The 16,740-nt window shown below is 37.4% G+C and overlaps 1 protein-coding gene across 2 annotated transcripts in view; it reads right to left on the reverse strand.

Annotated features, from left to right (window-relative positions):
* Positions 1 to 16,740, reverse strand: part of LOC117329857 (BTB/POZ domain-containing protein 17-like) — a 37,288-nt gene that overhangs the window by 18,705 nt on the left and 1,843 nt on the right. The window contains exon 2 of one of the 2 annotated variants that reach the window (XM_033888035.1): positions 2,592 to 2,762. Coding sequence is in view for 1 of the 2 variants with exons in the window: in XM_033888034.1 (XP_033743925.1) it covers positions 2,551 to 2,607 (57 nt within the window). In the remaining variant the exon portion in view is untranslated. Of the gene's footprint in view, positions 1 to 2,550; positions 2,763 to 16,740 lie in introns of both variants that reach the window. The other variant, XM_033888034.1, reaches the window with a different exon arrangement.

Here is a 16,740-nt window from a genome sequence, read left to right on the forward strand (position 1 = left end):
TTTGAAGATTACAGCCTATTTGCCCAATGTGACCTTGAATGAAGGTCAAGGTCATTTCTTTGAACAAACTTGGTAGCCCTTGATCCCAGCATGCTACAGGCCTAATATCAAGTCCCTGGGCCTCTTGGTTATTGAGAAGAAGTCGTTTGAAGATTATAGCCTATTTCACCCATGTGACCTTGAATGAAGGTCAAGGTCATTTCTTTGAACAAACTTGGTAGCCCTTCACCCAAGCAAGCTACAGGCCCAATATCAAGTCCCTGGGCTTCTTGGTTATTGAGAAGAAGTTGTTTGAAGACTACAGCCTATTTCACCCATGTGACCTTGAATGAAGGTCAAGGTCATTTCTTTGAACAAACTTGGTAGCCCTTGATCCCAGCATGCTACAGGCCTAATATCAAGTCCCTGGGCCTCTTGGTTATTGAGAAGAAGTTGTTTGAAGATTATAGCCTATTTCACCTCTGTGACCTTGAATGAAGGTCAAGGTCATTTCTTTGAACAAACTTGGTAGCCCTTGATCCCAGCATGCTACAGGCCTAATATCAAGTCCCTGGGCCTCTTGGTTATTGAGAAGAAGTCGTTTGAAGATTATAGCCTATTTCACCCATGTGACCTTGAATGAAGGTCAAGGTCATTTCTTTGAACAAACTTGGTAGCCCTTCACCCAAGCAAGCTACAGGCCCAATATCAAGTCCCTGGGCCTCTTGGTTATTGAGAAGAAGTTGTTTGAAGACTACAGCCTATTTGCCCCATGTGACCTTGAATGAAGGTCAAGGTCATTTCTTTGAACAAACTTGGTAGCCCTTGATCCCAGCATGCTACAGGCCTAATATCAAGTCCCTGGGCCTCTTGGTTATTGAGAAGAAGTCGTTTGAAGATTATAGCCTATTTCACCTCTGTGACCTTGAATGAAGGTCAAGGTCATTTCTTTGAACAAACTTGGTAGCCCTTCACCCCAGCATGTTACAGGCCCAATATGAAGTTCCTGAGCCTCTTGGTTATTGAGAAGAAGTTGTTTAAATGAAAAAGTTGACGCCGGACGGCCGGACAGACGGACGGACGACGGACGCCGCACCATGGCATAAGCTCACTTGCCCTTCGGGCAGGTGAGCTAAAAAATAGTGTCCTTATGAAGACAAAGAATATTACAGTAACTAGAAAATAGCTGTGAGACATAAATGCCCCCATTGCCCTGTCTGAAACACAGTTTGGGGAGGATCACATCAGCAGTTCCTGAGATTAGCTAGTTACATTGCATCGGGACGGATGCGACGGATATACATAACACTATATACCCCCCATTTCATGGCGGGGTATAAAAATCTTTGTTTAACTTCCAAGATTATGTTCACTGATTATAAGACATGTTGGCAGACGTAATCAGACTCCTAAAATCTGAGCCCAGAATATAAGACTACTATAACAGAACATAAAGACAATTCTAGTGTCTGGTTCGATACAGCAGTGAGTCGATTAAGACAGGTTTGACATTAAGAAATCTGTCACTTGGACAGTAACATCAGACATTTCAGAGCGTCTTTAAGTCAGGTGTCAGACAATTCAGGTTTTACTGTATATTACAAAATGTCAGTATAGTCAGATGTCAGTTAAGTCAAGTTTTACTGTATATTACAGGAGGTCCTTATAGTCAACGACTCGGGGGTCAGTAAAGTCAAGTTTCACTGTATATTACAGGAGGTCATTATAGTCAGGGACTCAGGGGTCGGTAAAGTCAAGTTGCATCGTATATTACAGAAGGTCCTTATAGTCAGGGACTCAGGGGTCAGTTAAGTCAAGTTTTACTGTATATTACAGAAGGTCCTTATAGTCAGGGACTCGGGGGTCAGTAAAGTCAAGTTTCACTGTATATTACAGAAGGTCCTTATAGTCAACGACTCGGGGGTCAGTAAAGTCAAGTTTCACTGTATATTACAGAAGGTCCTTATAGTCAGGGACTCAGGGGTCAGTTAAGTCAAGTTTTACTGTATATTACAGAAGGTCCTTATAGTCAACGACTCGGGGGTCAGTAAAGTCAAGTTTCACTGTATATTACAGAAGGTCCTTATAGTCAGGGACTCAGGGGTCAGTAAAGTCAAGTTTCACTGTATATTACAGAAGGTCCTTATAGTCAGGGACTCAGGGGTCAGTTAAGTCAAGTTTTACTGTATATTACAGAAGGTCCTTATAGTCAGGGACTCAGGGGTCGGTAAAGTTAGGTTTTACCGTATATTACAGGAGGTCATTATAGTCAGGGACTCAGGGGTCGGTAAAGTCAAGTTTCACTGTATATTACAGAAGGTCCTTATAGTCAGGGACTCGGGGGTCGGTAAAGTCAAGTTGCATCGTATATTACAGGAGGTCATTATAGTCAGATGTCAGTAAATTCAGGTGTTACTGTATATATATAATAGAATATCCTCAAAGTCAAGTGTCAGAAAAGTAAGATTATACTGTATATAAAGGTTTCACATGAAGTTACATAACAACAATAGCTTATATCAATAAATCACAGACTTATGACAATAAATCTCAGACAAAGTATGACCTTACCCGATACACAGTGTAGATACATTCTTGCGTGAACACCATACCTGTCACTGATAACATCCACCCCTCCAGGTACTCGTTAGCACCAGGTGAAACTGTCGCTGTAACTCACAGCTCTCTCCTATAACTCCCAGATCCTGTTGGAGTTTGTAATCGATAACGACACAGGAGAGACAACCAGTCATATTGTCAGTCGATGATCATCCGAGTCCATTCTGAAATACACAAAGAAAATCCCCCTGTTCATGCTTGAGTGATTTCAATCACAGACTTTTACGGACATATGGTAACAGCTGCTGGGGCGGTAGATGATGCACAAACACAAAGACCTTTGTCTGTTCAGGGTTACGTAAGGACACAAATACAACAATTATACCATCATTATACGAACAATTAATGCGGAACTTCAATGAATTGTACTTACATTGTATGACTCATAAAAAACCCTCACAAAGTACCTATATTTATAACATCGATGGAAAAGATAACAAAATTGCGGTAATTTTCCGAGAATTTTCGTATAATAGAATTTACTTAACATTAAAGGTTAAGCCACGTTCATTGTGTTCAGCTGTTACAAGAGAGCTCTGGTTTTCCATGATCTTTTTTCCCACATCCTTTTTTCATAAACAAGAGGCCCATGGGGCCTGTATCGCTCACCTGGTTGGATTTGACCAAATGTCAAAATAATGTTCATGTTCAATTTGTTAATACATTATACAAAAATGTACTCTCTGAAAGACCATATGGATTATTTTTTACAACATAATGGTGTTTAAAGAAACTAAGTCCCTTAGGGTGGGGAAAACCCTTTGGCCTATGTTTACATAAGTATTGTGTTTATCCCTTAATGCCCAGCGTTACTATACATAGTTATGGGATTGAGGGTCACAGTAACCATTTATGCAAAATCTGTTCCCCCATTACCACGGATGTTTCTGACCAAATTGGGTTCAAATCCATTTAAAACTCAAATCTCTATTTCCCCTATTTGGCCCCTCCCTTCAGGCCCCTTGGTGGTCAGAGTCAATATTTATATAAACTCTCTTTCCCCCTTCCCCTAAGAATATTCCAGACCAAATTTGGTTCAAATCCATTAATAACTTTATGAATAATAGCTATTTAAAGGATAAACCCCTATTTCCCTATTTGGCCCCGCCCCTCAGGTCCCGAGGGGTTCAGAGTAAAAATTTATGCAAACTCTGTTCCCCTTCTGCCAAGGATGTTCCTGACCAAATTTGGTTCAAATTCATTCATAACTTTATGACTAGTAGCGATTTAAAGGAGTAACCCTATTTCCCCTATTTGGCCCCGCCCCTCAGGCCCCTGGGGGTTCAGTGTAAAAATTTATACAAACTCTGTTCCCCTTCTGCCAAGGATGTTACTGACCGAATTTGGTTCAAATTCATTCATAACTTTATGACTAGTAGCGATTTAAAGGAGTAACCCTATTTCCCCTATTTGGCCCCGCCCCTCAGGCCCCTTGGGGTTCAGAGTAAAAATTTATACAAACTCTGTTCCCCTTCTGCCAAGAATGTTCCTGACCAAATTTGGTTCAAATTCATTCATAACTTTATGACTAGTAGCGATTTAAAGGAGTAACCCTATTTCCCCTATTTGGCCCCGCCCCTCAGGCCCCTGGGGGTTCAGAGTAAAAATTTATACAAATTCTGTTCCCTTTCTGCCAAGGATGTTACTGACCAAATTTGGTTCAAATTCATTCATAACTTTATGACTAGTAGCGATTTAAAGGAGTAACCCTATTTCCCCTATTTGGCCCCGCCCCTCAGGCCCCTGGGGGTTCAGTGTAAAAATTTATACAAACTCTGTTCACCTTCTGCCAAGAATGTTCCTGACCAAATTTGGTTCAAATTCATTAATAACTTTATGACTAGTAGCGATTTAAAGGAGTAACCCTATTTCCCCTATTTGGCCCCGCCTCTCAGGTCCCTAGGGGTTCAGAGTAAAAATTTATACAACTCTGTTCCCCTTCTGCCAAGGATGTTCCTGACCAAATTTGGTTCAAATTCATTCATAACTTTATGACTAGTAGCGATTTAAAGGAGTAACCCTATTTCCCCTATTTGGCCCCGCCTCTCAGGTCCCTAGGGATTCAGAGTAAAAATTTATACAAACTCTGTTCCCCTTCTGCCAAGGATGTTCCTGACCAAATTTGGTTCAAATTCATTCATAACTTTATGACTAGTAGCGATTTAAAGGAGTAACCCTATTTCCCCTATTTGGCCCCGCCCCTCAGGCCCCTGGGGGTTCAGAGTAAAAATTTATACAAACTCTGTTCCCTTTCTGCCAAGGATGTTACTGACCAAATTTGGTTCAAATTCATTCATAACTTTATGACTAGTAGCGATTTAAAGGAGTAACCCTATTTCCCCTATTTGGCCCCGCCCCTCAGGCCCCTGGGGGTTCAGAGTAAAAATTTATACAAACTCTGTTCACCTTCTGCCAAGGATGTTCCTGACCAAATTTGGTTCAAATTCATTCATAACTTTATGACAAGTAGCGATTTAAAGGATTAACCCTATTTCCCCTATTTGGCCCCGCCCCTCAGGCCCCTGGGGGTTCAGAGTAAAACTGTATACAAACTCTGTTCCCCTTCCCCCAAGGATGTTCCTGACCAAATTTGGTGAAAATCCATTCAATACTTTATGACTAGTAGCGATTTAAAGAAAAAGTTGACGGACGACGGACGCCGGACGCCGGACGACGGACGACGGACGCTGCACCATGGCATAAGCTCACCGGTCCTTCGGGCCCGGTGAGCTAAAAATCAATTGCTTACTCTAATAATGTGTACTATCTATGGCCTGTATATGCAACTAGATATAGAGAGAAATGGTCAAACGATGGTGTGGACATTCACTGACCAGCTGGACATAGCTAGGCTAAAGATGGTCAGTCAGGTCACAGATATATTTTTTTGTCGTATCTAAGTTCTTCATACACAAAGGTCAAATTTACAATCGGAGATATTTTCTTAATTATACCAACAGAAAATAATCTAAATACACTTATCTTAAAATTCAAAATCAAAGTCCTCCCAATTCTCAAATTTCTACAATAAATGAAACTCTGTATGTTCTAGTATAACTGGTAGGTCTGTACACAATGGAGACAGAGATCAGAGGACATGATACAAAGTTCATTGCACCGAGCTGAAAATGTCATACTCTTTCACCGATAAATTAGGCTAAATAAACACAACAGTGATTCTCAGCTGTTAAAATATTGACAAAGGCTTAATACACTAAATGTGGAATTTCACTATTAATACACACACAAATATCACAATAAAAGATTTACAAGTGGTCCTCTAACATTTAAACACCTGTACTGAAACTATCAACAATTCTATAGTTGGTATGACTTTAACCCCACATTTCACAGTCCCAGTACAATTGTAAAAATAAAATAATGTTGTTGATAATATTCAACATTCTTGGTCAGAAACAAGCTTTGTAGTGTGAGAGAGTCTATGCTGATGGATACAAACTTGAATCCTAATACAGTATTTCCGACAACCTGTTTTATTCAAACTGGACCTTTGGTTTTTTTATTTGGTTTGTTTTTGTTTAACGTCCTATTAAAAGCCAGGGTCATTTAAGGACATGCCAGGTTTGGAGGTGGAGGAAAGCCGGAGTACCCAGGAGAAAAACCACCGACCTACGGTCAGTACCAGGCAATTGCCCCACGTAGGTTTCGAACTTGCAACCCAGAGGTGGAGGGCTAGTGATTAAGACACCTTAACCACTCCACCACAAAAACAAACAAACAAACAAAAATCCCTTTAACAAGCTTCTATGAAACTGTGTACATTATAGATATATTTCTAGGGTTTACACTGTCTCAATCCTAAAGGTTATCCGGTACTATATATAAATAATCAGACGTAATCAAGCATTAACTTTGACAATAAATTACAACAGTCAGGCCTAAATTATTAAGATGTCGTAATCCTTGAGAATCAATTATGTCATTTTACGGTTGAAGCCGTAGAAGATTGTCTAATTCTGTTACACTTCTATAATCGCAACAAGCAGGCTGTCGTCACAGGTCATAAATGCTACACCCTTATACTGACATCTTAAGAAAAAAGAACTTCTGACACAATCAAATATGATGTATAAATAGATTTGATTGTCACTACTAGATGAATCATATTTTAATGAACTAACCTTGAAAGTGCAAATTTTGATTTCAAAGTTATGACAAATAGACAAAATATTTTTTACTTAAAAAGAATTTATAAACTTACCTGGCAAATGAAACCTACGTGTTGATGTTGTAAGATACCAAAACATTTAACTTTAAAATCCTTATAAGAAATTATGAAATTTTGAATTATTTTTATTGTTTTGAATTCCATAAATTAAACAGGTCATTAGTAGTTGTTTAGTATTGCTGTTTTAACCCAAACAATGGAAATACATGTATTAACATTTGTCAGAGATGATTTTCAGAATTGATATCAAATTAATCAAACTACATTTCTAAAATTATTTATTCAAAACCATAACCGAAGTAATATTTGTAAAATGAAATATTTTCCTTAAAATTTTACTTTTTTAAAAATCTTTGCTCAGATTTAGGCCAAAATAATTTTCATTACATTTCACCTCGGAGCTTACTGCGGATAATTAATGATGCTAGGCCCAAATAAATGTCCAGGTGACAAATACAGTAATTTACCTGGGTTATAACATACATGTACAAAGTTAAATCAGGACAGAAAATAACACAATAATAACCAGGATTTATGTTGGATTATATACCGGTAATAATAAACGGGATGCATCTACTTGATTAATATAGAGAAAGTTGGGTACAAAGATTTTTTTTTTTTGTTTTTTTTTTCTTTTGTTTAACATCCTATTAACAGCCAGGGTCTTGAAGGTGGAGGAAAGCTGGAGTACCCTGAGAAAAACCACCGGCCTACGGTCAGTACCTAGCAACTGCCCAACGTAGGTTTCGAACTCGCAACCCAGAGGTGGAGGGCTAGTGATAAAGTGTCAGGACACCTTAACCACTCTGCCACCGCAGCCCCACTGGTACAAGGAAAAAGTTATCATCTAAAGCTTGATATTATCAGATATTATATTTAACAGATATCCACTGTATATGGACACTCAATACGTCAAACACCTTCATACAGTGACCACTGTCTATAACGACCAATTTCAGAATGCCCTAATCATTTCTATTACTAACTGTGTATAGACACTTTTTACAGGGACCACCTGTCTATAACGACCCATTTCAGAATGCCACAATCATTTATAATACTACTATATATCAACACTTTTTACAGTGACCACACATAGGCCTGTATATAACGAACTATTTCAGGATGTCCCAATTATTTCTATAATACACAATAATTACCTGAAAGAAAAACTTTTTTTTTAAATCCCAAAACAGGTAATGCAAAAAAATTCCACTGAGAGTCGCATCATTAAGACTTACCTTTGAATACAAGAATTTTACATTTACTTACAACGGCTTACCTTTCTTGTATTGATAATGTTCCAGACATCACAATAGTTTCAGGTTGATAATAAATATTGAGAAGACTCCGTAATTAGGTTTATATTGTCCATGCAAGATGAATCAGAATTGTCTGTTTACAGGAGAAATGTCCACAAAGAATAAATTCTATTGTATTTCGGACATCAGCTGGTATGTCTGATTGACAGGGTAATATACATGTGATTGAACAGGATTACATGAACTTTTCACCTGACCACCAAATGCTGTTAACCTTCGTATGTATATAACTTATTTATTGGACTCATATATCACAATACTGACCAATGACCCTTTGAATAAGAATGATATGATTTTTTTGGATACTGACCTGACTGTCAAATTCGCCAACACAAATTCATTATTTAGATGTTACATGAATATGTAGCACTTCAAAGTTAGCCCTCCAAAGTAAGCACCACAAATTCAACACCACAAATTCAGCACCACAAACTTAGCACAATAAATTCAACACCACAAACCCATCACCACAAATTCAGCACCACAGACTTAGCACCACAAGTTCAACACCACAAACTTAGCACCACAAGTTCAACACCAAAAACTCAGCACCACAAGTTCAACACCACAAACTTAGCATGTCAAGTTCAACACCACAAATTCAACACCACAGACTTAGCACCACAAGTTCAACACCACAAACTTAGCACCACAAGTTCAACACCAAAAACTCAGCACCACAAGTTCAACACCACAAACTTAGCATGTCAAGTTCAACACCACAAATTCAAAACCACAGACTTAGCACCACAAGTTCAACACCACAAACTTAGCACCACAAGTTCAACACCAAAAACTCAGCACCACAAGTTCAACACCACAAACTTAGCATGTCAAGTTCAACACCACAGACTTAGCACCACGAGTTCAACACCACAAACTTAGCACCACAAGTTCAACACCACAAACTTAGCATGTCAAGTTCAACACCACAGACTTAGCACCATGAGTTCAACACCACAAACTTAGCACCACAAGTTCAACACCACAAACTTAGCACCACAAATTCAACACCACAAACTCAGCTCCACAAGTTCAACACCACAAACTCAGCTCCACAAGTTCAACACCACAAATTCAACACCACAAACTTATTACCACAAGTTCAACACCACAAACTCAGCACAACAAAGTAAGATACACAGATATGTTGAAAAAGGAAAATGTAACTTGTAACTTCACAATTCTTAGTCCATCAAATGTTTATTGATGTTTAAAATTTGGTCTTCACTGATACATACATGTAAACCATGACAGCATTGTAGAATATCATGTAATTACATAATCCTCCAGCTTAACTCTGTTACATGACAGCATATTTTCTTACCAAACAACTGTACATATTGTTTATAATTTTTCCCCTTTGATATTAAACATTTCTTAATATCACTTAAATAAGTTCTATAAACGGTATGTGTTTGTCTCCAAGGAAAACATTTTTCAACCTACTATATTTGTAAGCTTGATTTTCAGATTAGCACTACCGGGTGAGTTTACAATACATTTACTCTGACAGCAATTTGTACATTAGCTTTTAGCACAATTTCGAATCTTTAATCAGCACTAAATGTATATAGAATGTTAAAGGAATTTCAATTCATATGAGATTTTCTGAAGCATTATAGACAAAGTCTTAAAAGTTTGGTTTGGTTTTGTTTTTGTTTAACGTCCTATTAACAGCCAGGGTCATTTAAGGACGTGCCAGGTTTTGGAGGTGGAGGAAAGCCGGAGTACCCGGAGAAAAACCACCGGCCTACGGTCAGTACCTGGCAACTGCCCCACGTAGGTTTCGAACAGTCTTAAAAGCCAATTTTTGTGAGTAAAAGATGTTATAATGTTACTGACCTATTGTTTAATCAGAAAAATGTACAAAACCTGCAACCTTCAGCTATGATGTTCTTCCTTTTGCATAACCAGAAAAGTTGACTAATTCCAAACAGAAATCTTAGTCCAAGAAATGTTTGATTCAGGCAGATAACACTGAATCCATACATCACTATAATATATAACCACCAAGCTTGAGACAGCTGACCTGATCGTTTTAGTGACGACCAGCTCCGATGTTTGTATCACTGTTACATATAAAGATATTTACCTACTTATACTTTAAAAATGATCATATACTGCACACTTATACTATACAATCTGTATAAGTAAGTTTAAGTAGTGTCTAACATCTGGAGGAAACAAACACTTTAATACAAAGCAAAAATGTCCAGAAATATGTCATCTGTGACACTTTAATACAAAGCAAAAATGTCCAGAAATATGTTATCTGTGACACTTTAATACAAAGCAAAAATGTCCAGAAATATGTTATCTGTGACAACACTGTACATGTAGCCACAAACATCTCAAGGACAAGAATATATCAGAATTTTTACCAAGTTTGTGACCTCTAAACAATTTTATAACTAGTACGTAGATCAAGATTTGAGGTGCATTATACAGGACCAATGGACCTCAACTATCGTTAATTCATAATTGAACCCTGAGATACTTATCCGGTAACATATTGTAGAATTTGAAAAAAAAAACAGTAAAAGTACAGGTACTATAGATTTGATTTTTCGATAGCTAGTAACTGACTGTAAAAACAAAGGTCGTTCAAGTTCAAGGAGGTGGACCTAGGTTGCAACAAGCTGGGATGGTGAGTTTGAAGTTTAGGTTTGAGTACAATACTGTCTGCTCAAGTTTTGCTTGTTTCAGCTTCAATGGGACGAAAGTGTTTTTTTAAACATGTTCAGCGGAACTGGACTTAAGGCTGTATGCCAGTGGCCAGGTATACGTATCTCGAATAGACAGAATGTCCTTCGAGAATTCAGAGGTCCAGGGTTTGAATCCTGTCTGGTTGTTTCATTGGCATCCATCTAAATATACCCAAGACAGGCGGTATAGGGTCTAGTGTGTGTCTTTGGAGCTGAAGACCTTTTTGATGGAGGAAAGAGTGTAGTTGAACTGGCTGGGTTGGATGGATAAATGGTTAGAGCATCCACCTTGGGCTCTGATGTCCGGGGTTACTGTATTTTACATGTGTATCAATTAATTGAAATAAACTTCTCATCAGGGCTTGTATTGAATTCTTGTTCAACTTTCATAGACTCTTTTAATCAAGACTCTTTACCAGGAATTAATTTGATTGGACGAATAACTGTCACATGTTTTAATACATGTTAAAACTATAAGACTCTATTCCAAGTCTTATATGTAAGTACAACACATTTTGAATTTCATTTATCAGTATCAATATTTTAACACTTTGTTTACAGAATATTTCAATCAAAATAGAAATTTGAAAAAAAAAAAAAAAAATTAAAAGGTTGGATGTATTACATGTCAATTAATTTGAAAAATAAACATATTCATAACCCTTAAATAGATATCCAGAGGCAGGCCTTTCGGTCCTAAACATATAACTATTTATATATATATGACATGTACATGTATATATTTTTATTTGACAATAAAAGGACATCCTGTAATTTAAGTAAGACACAATTTAATAGAATCCCACGAATTCTATTCTGATTTACCGGTAATGATTACGCCTTTTGTTGTTATTGTAATTAGAACCAATCAAATAAAAAAAAAGGTAAATATCCAGAGACATACCTTGGCATAGAGCAGATTGTTATTGGACAACAAAACAACATATCCTGTAATTCAAGTAAGACAATTCAATGGAATCTCACAAATTATATTCCGAGGTACCTGTAATATATGATCATGGGTTTTCTTGTTAAGAATTATTGTAATATTAGAACCAATCGAGAAAAAAAAATATGGTAAATATCCAGAGACAGACCTACTAGCATATAGAGCAGAGATTGTTGTTGTGCCAACAAAACGACATCCTGTAATTCAAGTAAGACGCAACTTAATAGAATCTCAAAAATTATATTCTGATTTACCAGTACTGGTGATGATCATGGCTATTCTTGTTAAGAATTATTGTTATATAAGAACCAAAAAAAAATAATTTGGTAAATATACAGAGACAGACCTATATAGCATAGACAAGATTTGTATTGGACAACCGAACGACAGCCTGTAATTCAAGTAAGACAAAATTTAAAGAATCTCACAAATTATATTCTGATTTACCGGTAATGATCATGGCTTTCCTTGTTATATTGTAATATTAGAATCAATCAATGTAAAAAAAAAAGGTAAATATCCAGAGACACACCTTGCCATAGAGCAGATTGTTATTGGACAACAAAACGTCATATCTTGTAATTTAAATAAGACACGTACTATTTCTTGAAATCTTGCAAATATGTTCTGATTGTTGACTGAAGTCAAGGATATGCCCCAAACATATATTGAATATAAGTTGTTTTTTTTTTGGGGGGTAGGTGGGGGTGGCATTAAAATTATTAGAACCAACAAAAAAAAAAAAAGGTAAATATCCAGAGGTCTAGTAATAGCATAGAGCAGAGATTGTTGTTGTGCAACGAAGCATTAACAACTTCAGGCTTATCCATGTTAATGACCGAAGGATCTTTGTAACTGAAGATATTGATATTTGAAATGAATGTTATACATTTTTAGCATTAAAACAACAAATTGTCAGTAGATCTTGTTTCTTGGCAAAGGTTTCAGATTTTGAAAATAATTAAAGACAAATGGATTAAGACTCCCTTTAGATACAGGCAAGCATCAAATGTCTACAGTCATGTATATGAAGAGACTTACTGGATTTCAAAGGAATAAAATAAAATATAAACAAGAACATTTGAACAACAACAGATGTTTACACTGTGAACATACAACAATAACTCAAAATCAACAAGGTTGGTCAAATTTTAGTTTATAAAGGTGTTTGTTTGCTGGGTTTATGGCCCACTGAACGACCAAGGTCATTTTGATGCAAGGTCTCCTTGTAGTAGTTGGTGACAACCTCACAGAACAACCTATGGGGGATCTGTTGCACCTGCCATCCAGAGCAGTTAGGTACTGTGTTTCTGCCCTAGAACACCCAAGTACACATGATCACACAGCACAGAATAGCCCATTTCTCATGATCAGCTTCCCCAGTAACACAAACCGACATGAGTAATATGTCAGCGTCACATATTCACAATGATAAGAAACTTGAAACTCATCCTGACTGGAATTGTGTATTAACATACAATCACTACATTTCTTTTACACCTTTTCGATCATTTTTTGATAAAAATCGTAGAAATAGATAAATTTGACTTACTTACATCTCACCTGTTGACTGTTGACTCTACTGAGGAATTCTAATGGACTAAGGTATTACAATCTATCTCGTAACTTTTACAGGTGTAATTTTACACTCTTAACAAATCCACTGTATATACACAGTAAAAAACTCCAATATATTATTAGGAGTCCTAGATGGAAATCAGCTCAACAATTGTTGTAGTAAGTACAAAAGTCAATACATACCTAGCTTATGATATACTGGATAAATATATACCTATAAAACAGGTTTTTGTGACCTAGAATGTGTTTTCTTGTTTGGAAAAAAAATATAATTGAAAACCAGTTTATAATGAATTATAATTCAAACATGTGTATTTATACAGATATGTATTATAAAACAAATTACCTAAATAAACACAGTTATACATCGTTTATACCAGGTATGTGAAAGAACAGGGAAAAACACAGTCCTGTCAAACTGTGCCCACTCAAGAATGGATTATGTATCTCCTTGATGATAGTTCCTGGCTTAATGAAGCAAGATTCATCAGCTGAGTGACAGAGACTGTATCTAACACTATGTACAAGTCACACTGACCCACTCCATCAGCAGCTGAGTGACAGAGACTGTATCTAACACTATGTACAAGTCACACTGACCCACTCCATCAGCTGAGTGACAGAGACCATATCTAACACTATGTACAAGTCACACTGTCCCACTCCATCAGCTGAGTGACAGAGACAGTATCTAACACTATGTACAAGTCACACTGACCCACTCCATCAGCTGATCGAGTGACAGAGACCGTATCTAACACTATGTACAAGTCACACTGACCGTCTCCATCAGCTGAGTGACAGAGACTGTATCTAACACTATGTACAAGCCACACAGACCCACTCCATCAGCTGAGTGACAGAGACTGTATCTAACACTATGTACAAGTCAAACTGACCCACTCCATCAGCTGAGTGACAGAGACTGTATCTAACACTATGTACAAGTCACACTTACCCACTCCATCAACTGAGTGACAGAGACTTTCTAACACTATGTACAAGTCACACTGACCCACTCCGTCAGCTGAGTGACAGAGACTGTATCTAACACTATGTACAAGTCACACTGACCCACTCCATCAGCTGAGTGACAGAGACTGTATCTAACACTATGTACAAGCCACACTGACCCACTCCATCAGCTGAGTGACAGAGACTGTATCTAACACTATGTACAAGTCACACTGACCCACTCCATCAGCTGAGTGACAGAGACCGTATCTAACACTATGTACAAGTCTTAGGAATATAGTTCTGAGACTCTATTTCAGTCTGTAACATCTGTCACATAAAGGGTACCCGGTACTTGTGTACATTCAAATATGGCAAATTTAGCCACAGAGTTACATGGACAGATGGACAGATGGACAGAGTTAGGAGCTAATATGCTTACTGTCCAAATAATCCAGAGAAGGCAATGGAATTACTAATCCTTGTGTGTTATTCAGATACACAACATTATACTGGGGTACACTGTTGTATACATATATATATACTTTTTTGTTTACCTGGCCTTAATCCAAGTATGCCACACTTATATGCACACAATGAAGTATCTAATGACCAAAATAAATATTGACATTTAAATAAATTTTATATCTCATTTCAAGTATCATACAACAGTCTTAAACATAATACAAAGGTAAAATTGTATAGGTAGATTATATCTACATACCATGTCAACAAATTGTTGTGTAATACTGAACTTGTGAAAGAAACTTAATCGCCATCCTATTGAAGTATGAATCAGTCTTAGTGGCCTGGATCTTGTTTCCTCAACATTCCTTAACTTAAGGAAATTCTTTAGCTTAAACTTTTCCATGGGAAAACATTTAGGAATTTAAGTGGAAAATTGTAGTTAAGGAATCTTCCTTAAATCCTGTAATGCTTTCCCTTGGGAAATTTTAAGATAAGGATCAATATTAATGAAACTGTGCCCTAGATGGAAATCTTTGTGAAAGGCAAGTGTAATGATAAAACAAATCAACCACTCAACCAACCAATCAATCAATCAACCCACCAACCAACCGACCACTCAACCGACCACTCAACCAATCAATCAACCGACCAATCAACCGACCAATCAACCGACCACTCAACCGACCAATCAACCAACCACTCAACCAACCAATCAATCAATCAACCCACCAACCAACCGACCACTCAACCGACCACTCAACCGACCAATCAACCGACCAATCAACCAACCAATCAACCAACCAATCAACCGACCCAATATAATTAAAATATAGATTTTCATTCTCACTATGTTACATGAACATCTAAAGACATCGCATAAGGGGTCATGTCAGGATGACCTTTGTTATCTCAATATTTCTATTTTTATGTAGGACTGTGATAGCTATGTTAGGGTCCTAGGTTACTAAGTTAGGACCCTAATATGTCTATGTAAGGGTCCTATGTTACTAAGTTAGGGCCCTAATATGTCTATGTAAGGGCCCTAGGTTACTAAGTTAGGACCCTAATATGTCTATGTAAGGGTCCTATGTTACTAAGTTAGGGCCCTAATATGTCTATGTAAGGGCCCTAGGTTACTAAGTTAGGATCCTAATATGTCTATGTAAGGGTCCTATGTTACTAAGTTAGGGCCCTAAGATAGCTATGTTAGGGCCTGAGGTTACTAAGCTAGGACCCTAATATGTCTATGTAAGGGTCCTAGGTTACTAAGTTAGGACCCTAATATGTCTATGTAAGGGTCCTATGTTACTAAGTTAGGGCCCTAAGATAGCTATGTTAGGGCCTGAGGTTACTAAGTTAGGACCCTAATATGTCTATGTAAGGGTCCTAGGTTACTAAGTTAGGACCCTAATATGTCTATGTAAGGGTCCTATGTTACTAAGTTAGGACCCTAATATGTCTATGTAAGGGTCCTAGGTTACTAAGTTAGGACCCTAATATGTCTATGTAAGGGTCCTATGTTACTAAGTTAGGACCCTAATATGTCTATGTAAGGGTCCTATGTTACTAAGTTAGGACCCTAATATGTCTATGTAAGGGTCCTATGTTACTAAGTTATGACCCTAATATGTCTATGTAAGGGTCCTAGGTTACTAAGTTAGGGCCCTAAGATAGCTATGTTAGGGCCTGAGGTTACTAAGTTAGGACCCTAATATGTCTATGTAAGGGTCCTAGGTTACTAAGTTAGGACCCTAATATGTCTATGTAAGGGTCCTATGTTACTAAGTTAGGACCCTAAGATAGCTATGTTAGGGCCTGAGGTTATTAAGCTAGGACCCTAATATGTCTATGTAAGGGTCCTATGTTACTAAGCTAGGACCCTAATATGTCTATGTAAGGGTCCTATGTTACTAAGTTAGGACCCTAAGATAGCTATGTTAGGGCCTGAGGTTACTAAGTTAGGACCCTAATATG

This window comes from Pecten maximus, chromosome 6 (genome assembly GCF_902652985.1).
Source record: "Pecten maximus chromosome 6, xPecMax1.1, whole genome shotgun sequence".
Taxonomy (NCBI): Eukaryota; Metazoa; Mollusca; class Bivalvia; order Pectinida; family Pectinidae; genus Pecten; species Pecten maximus.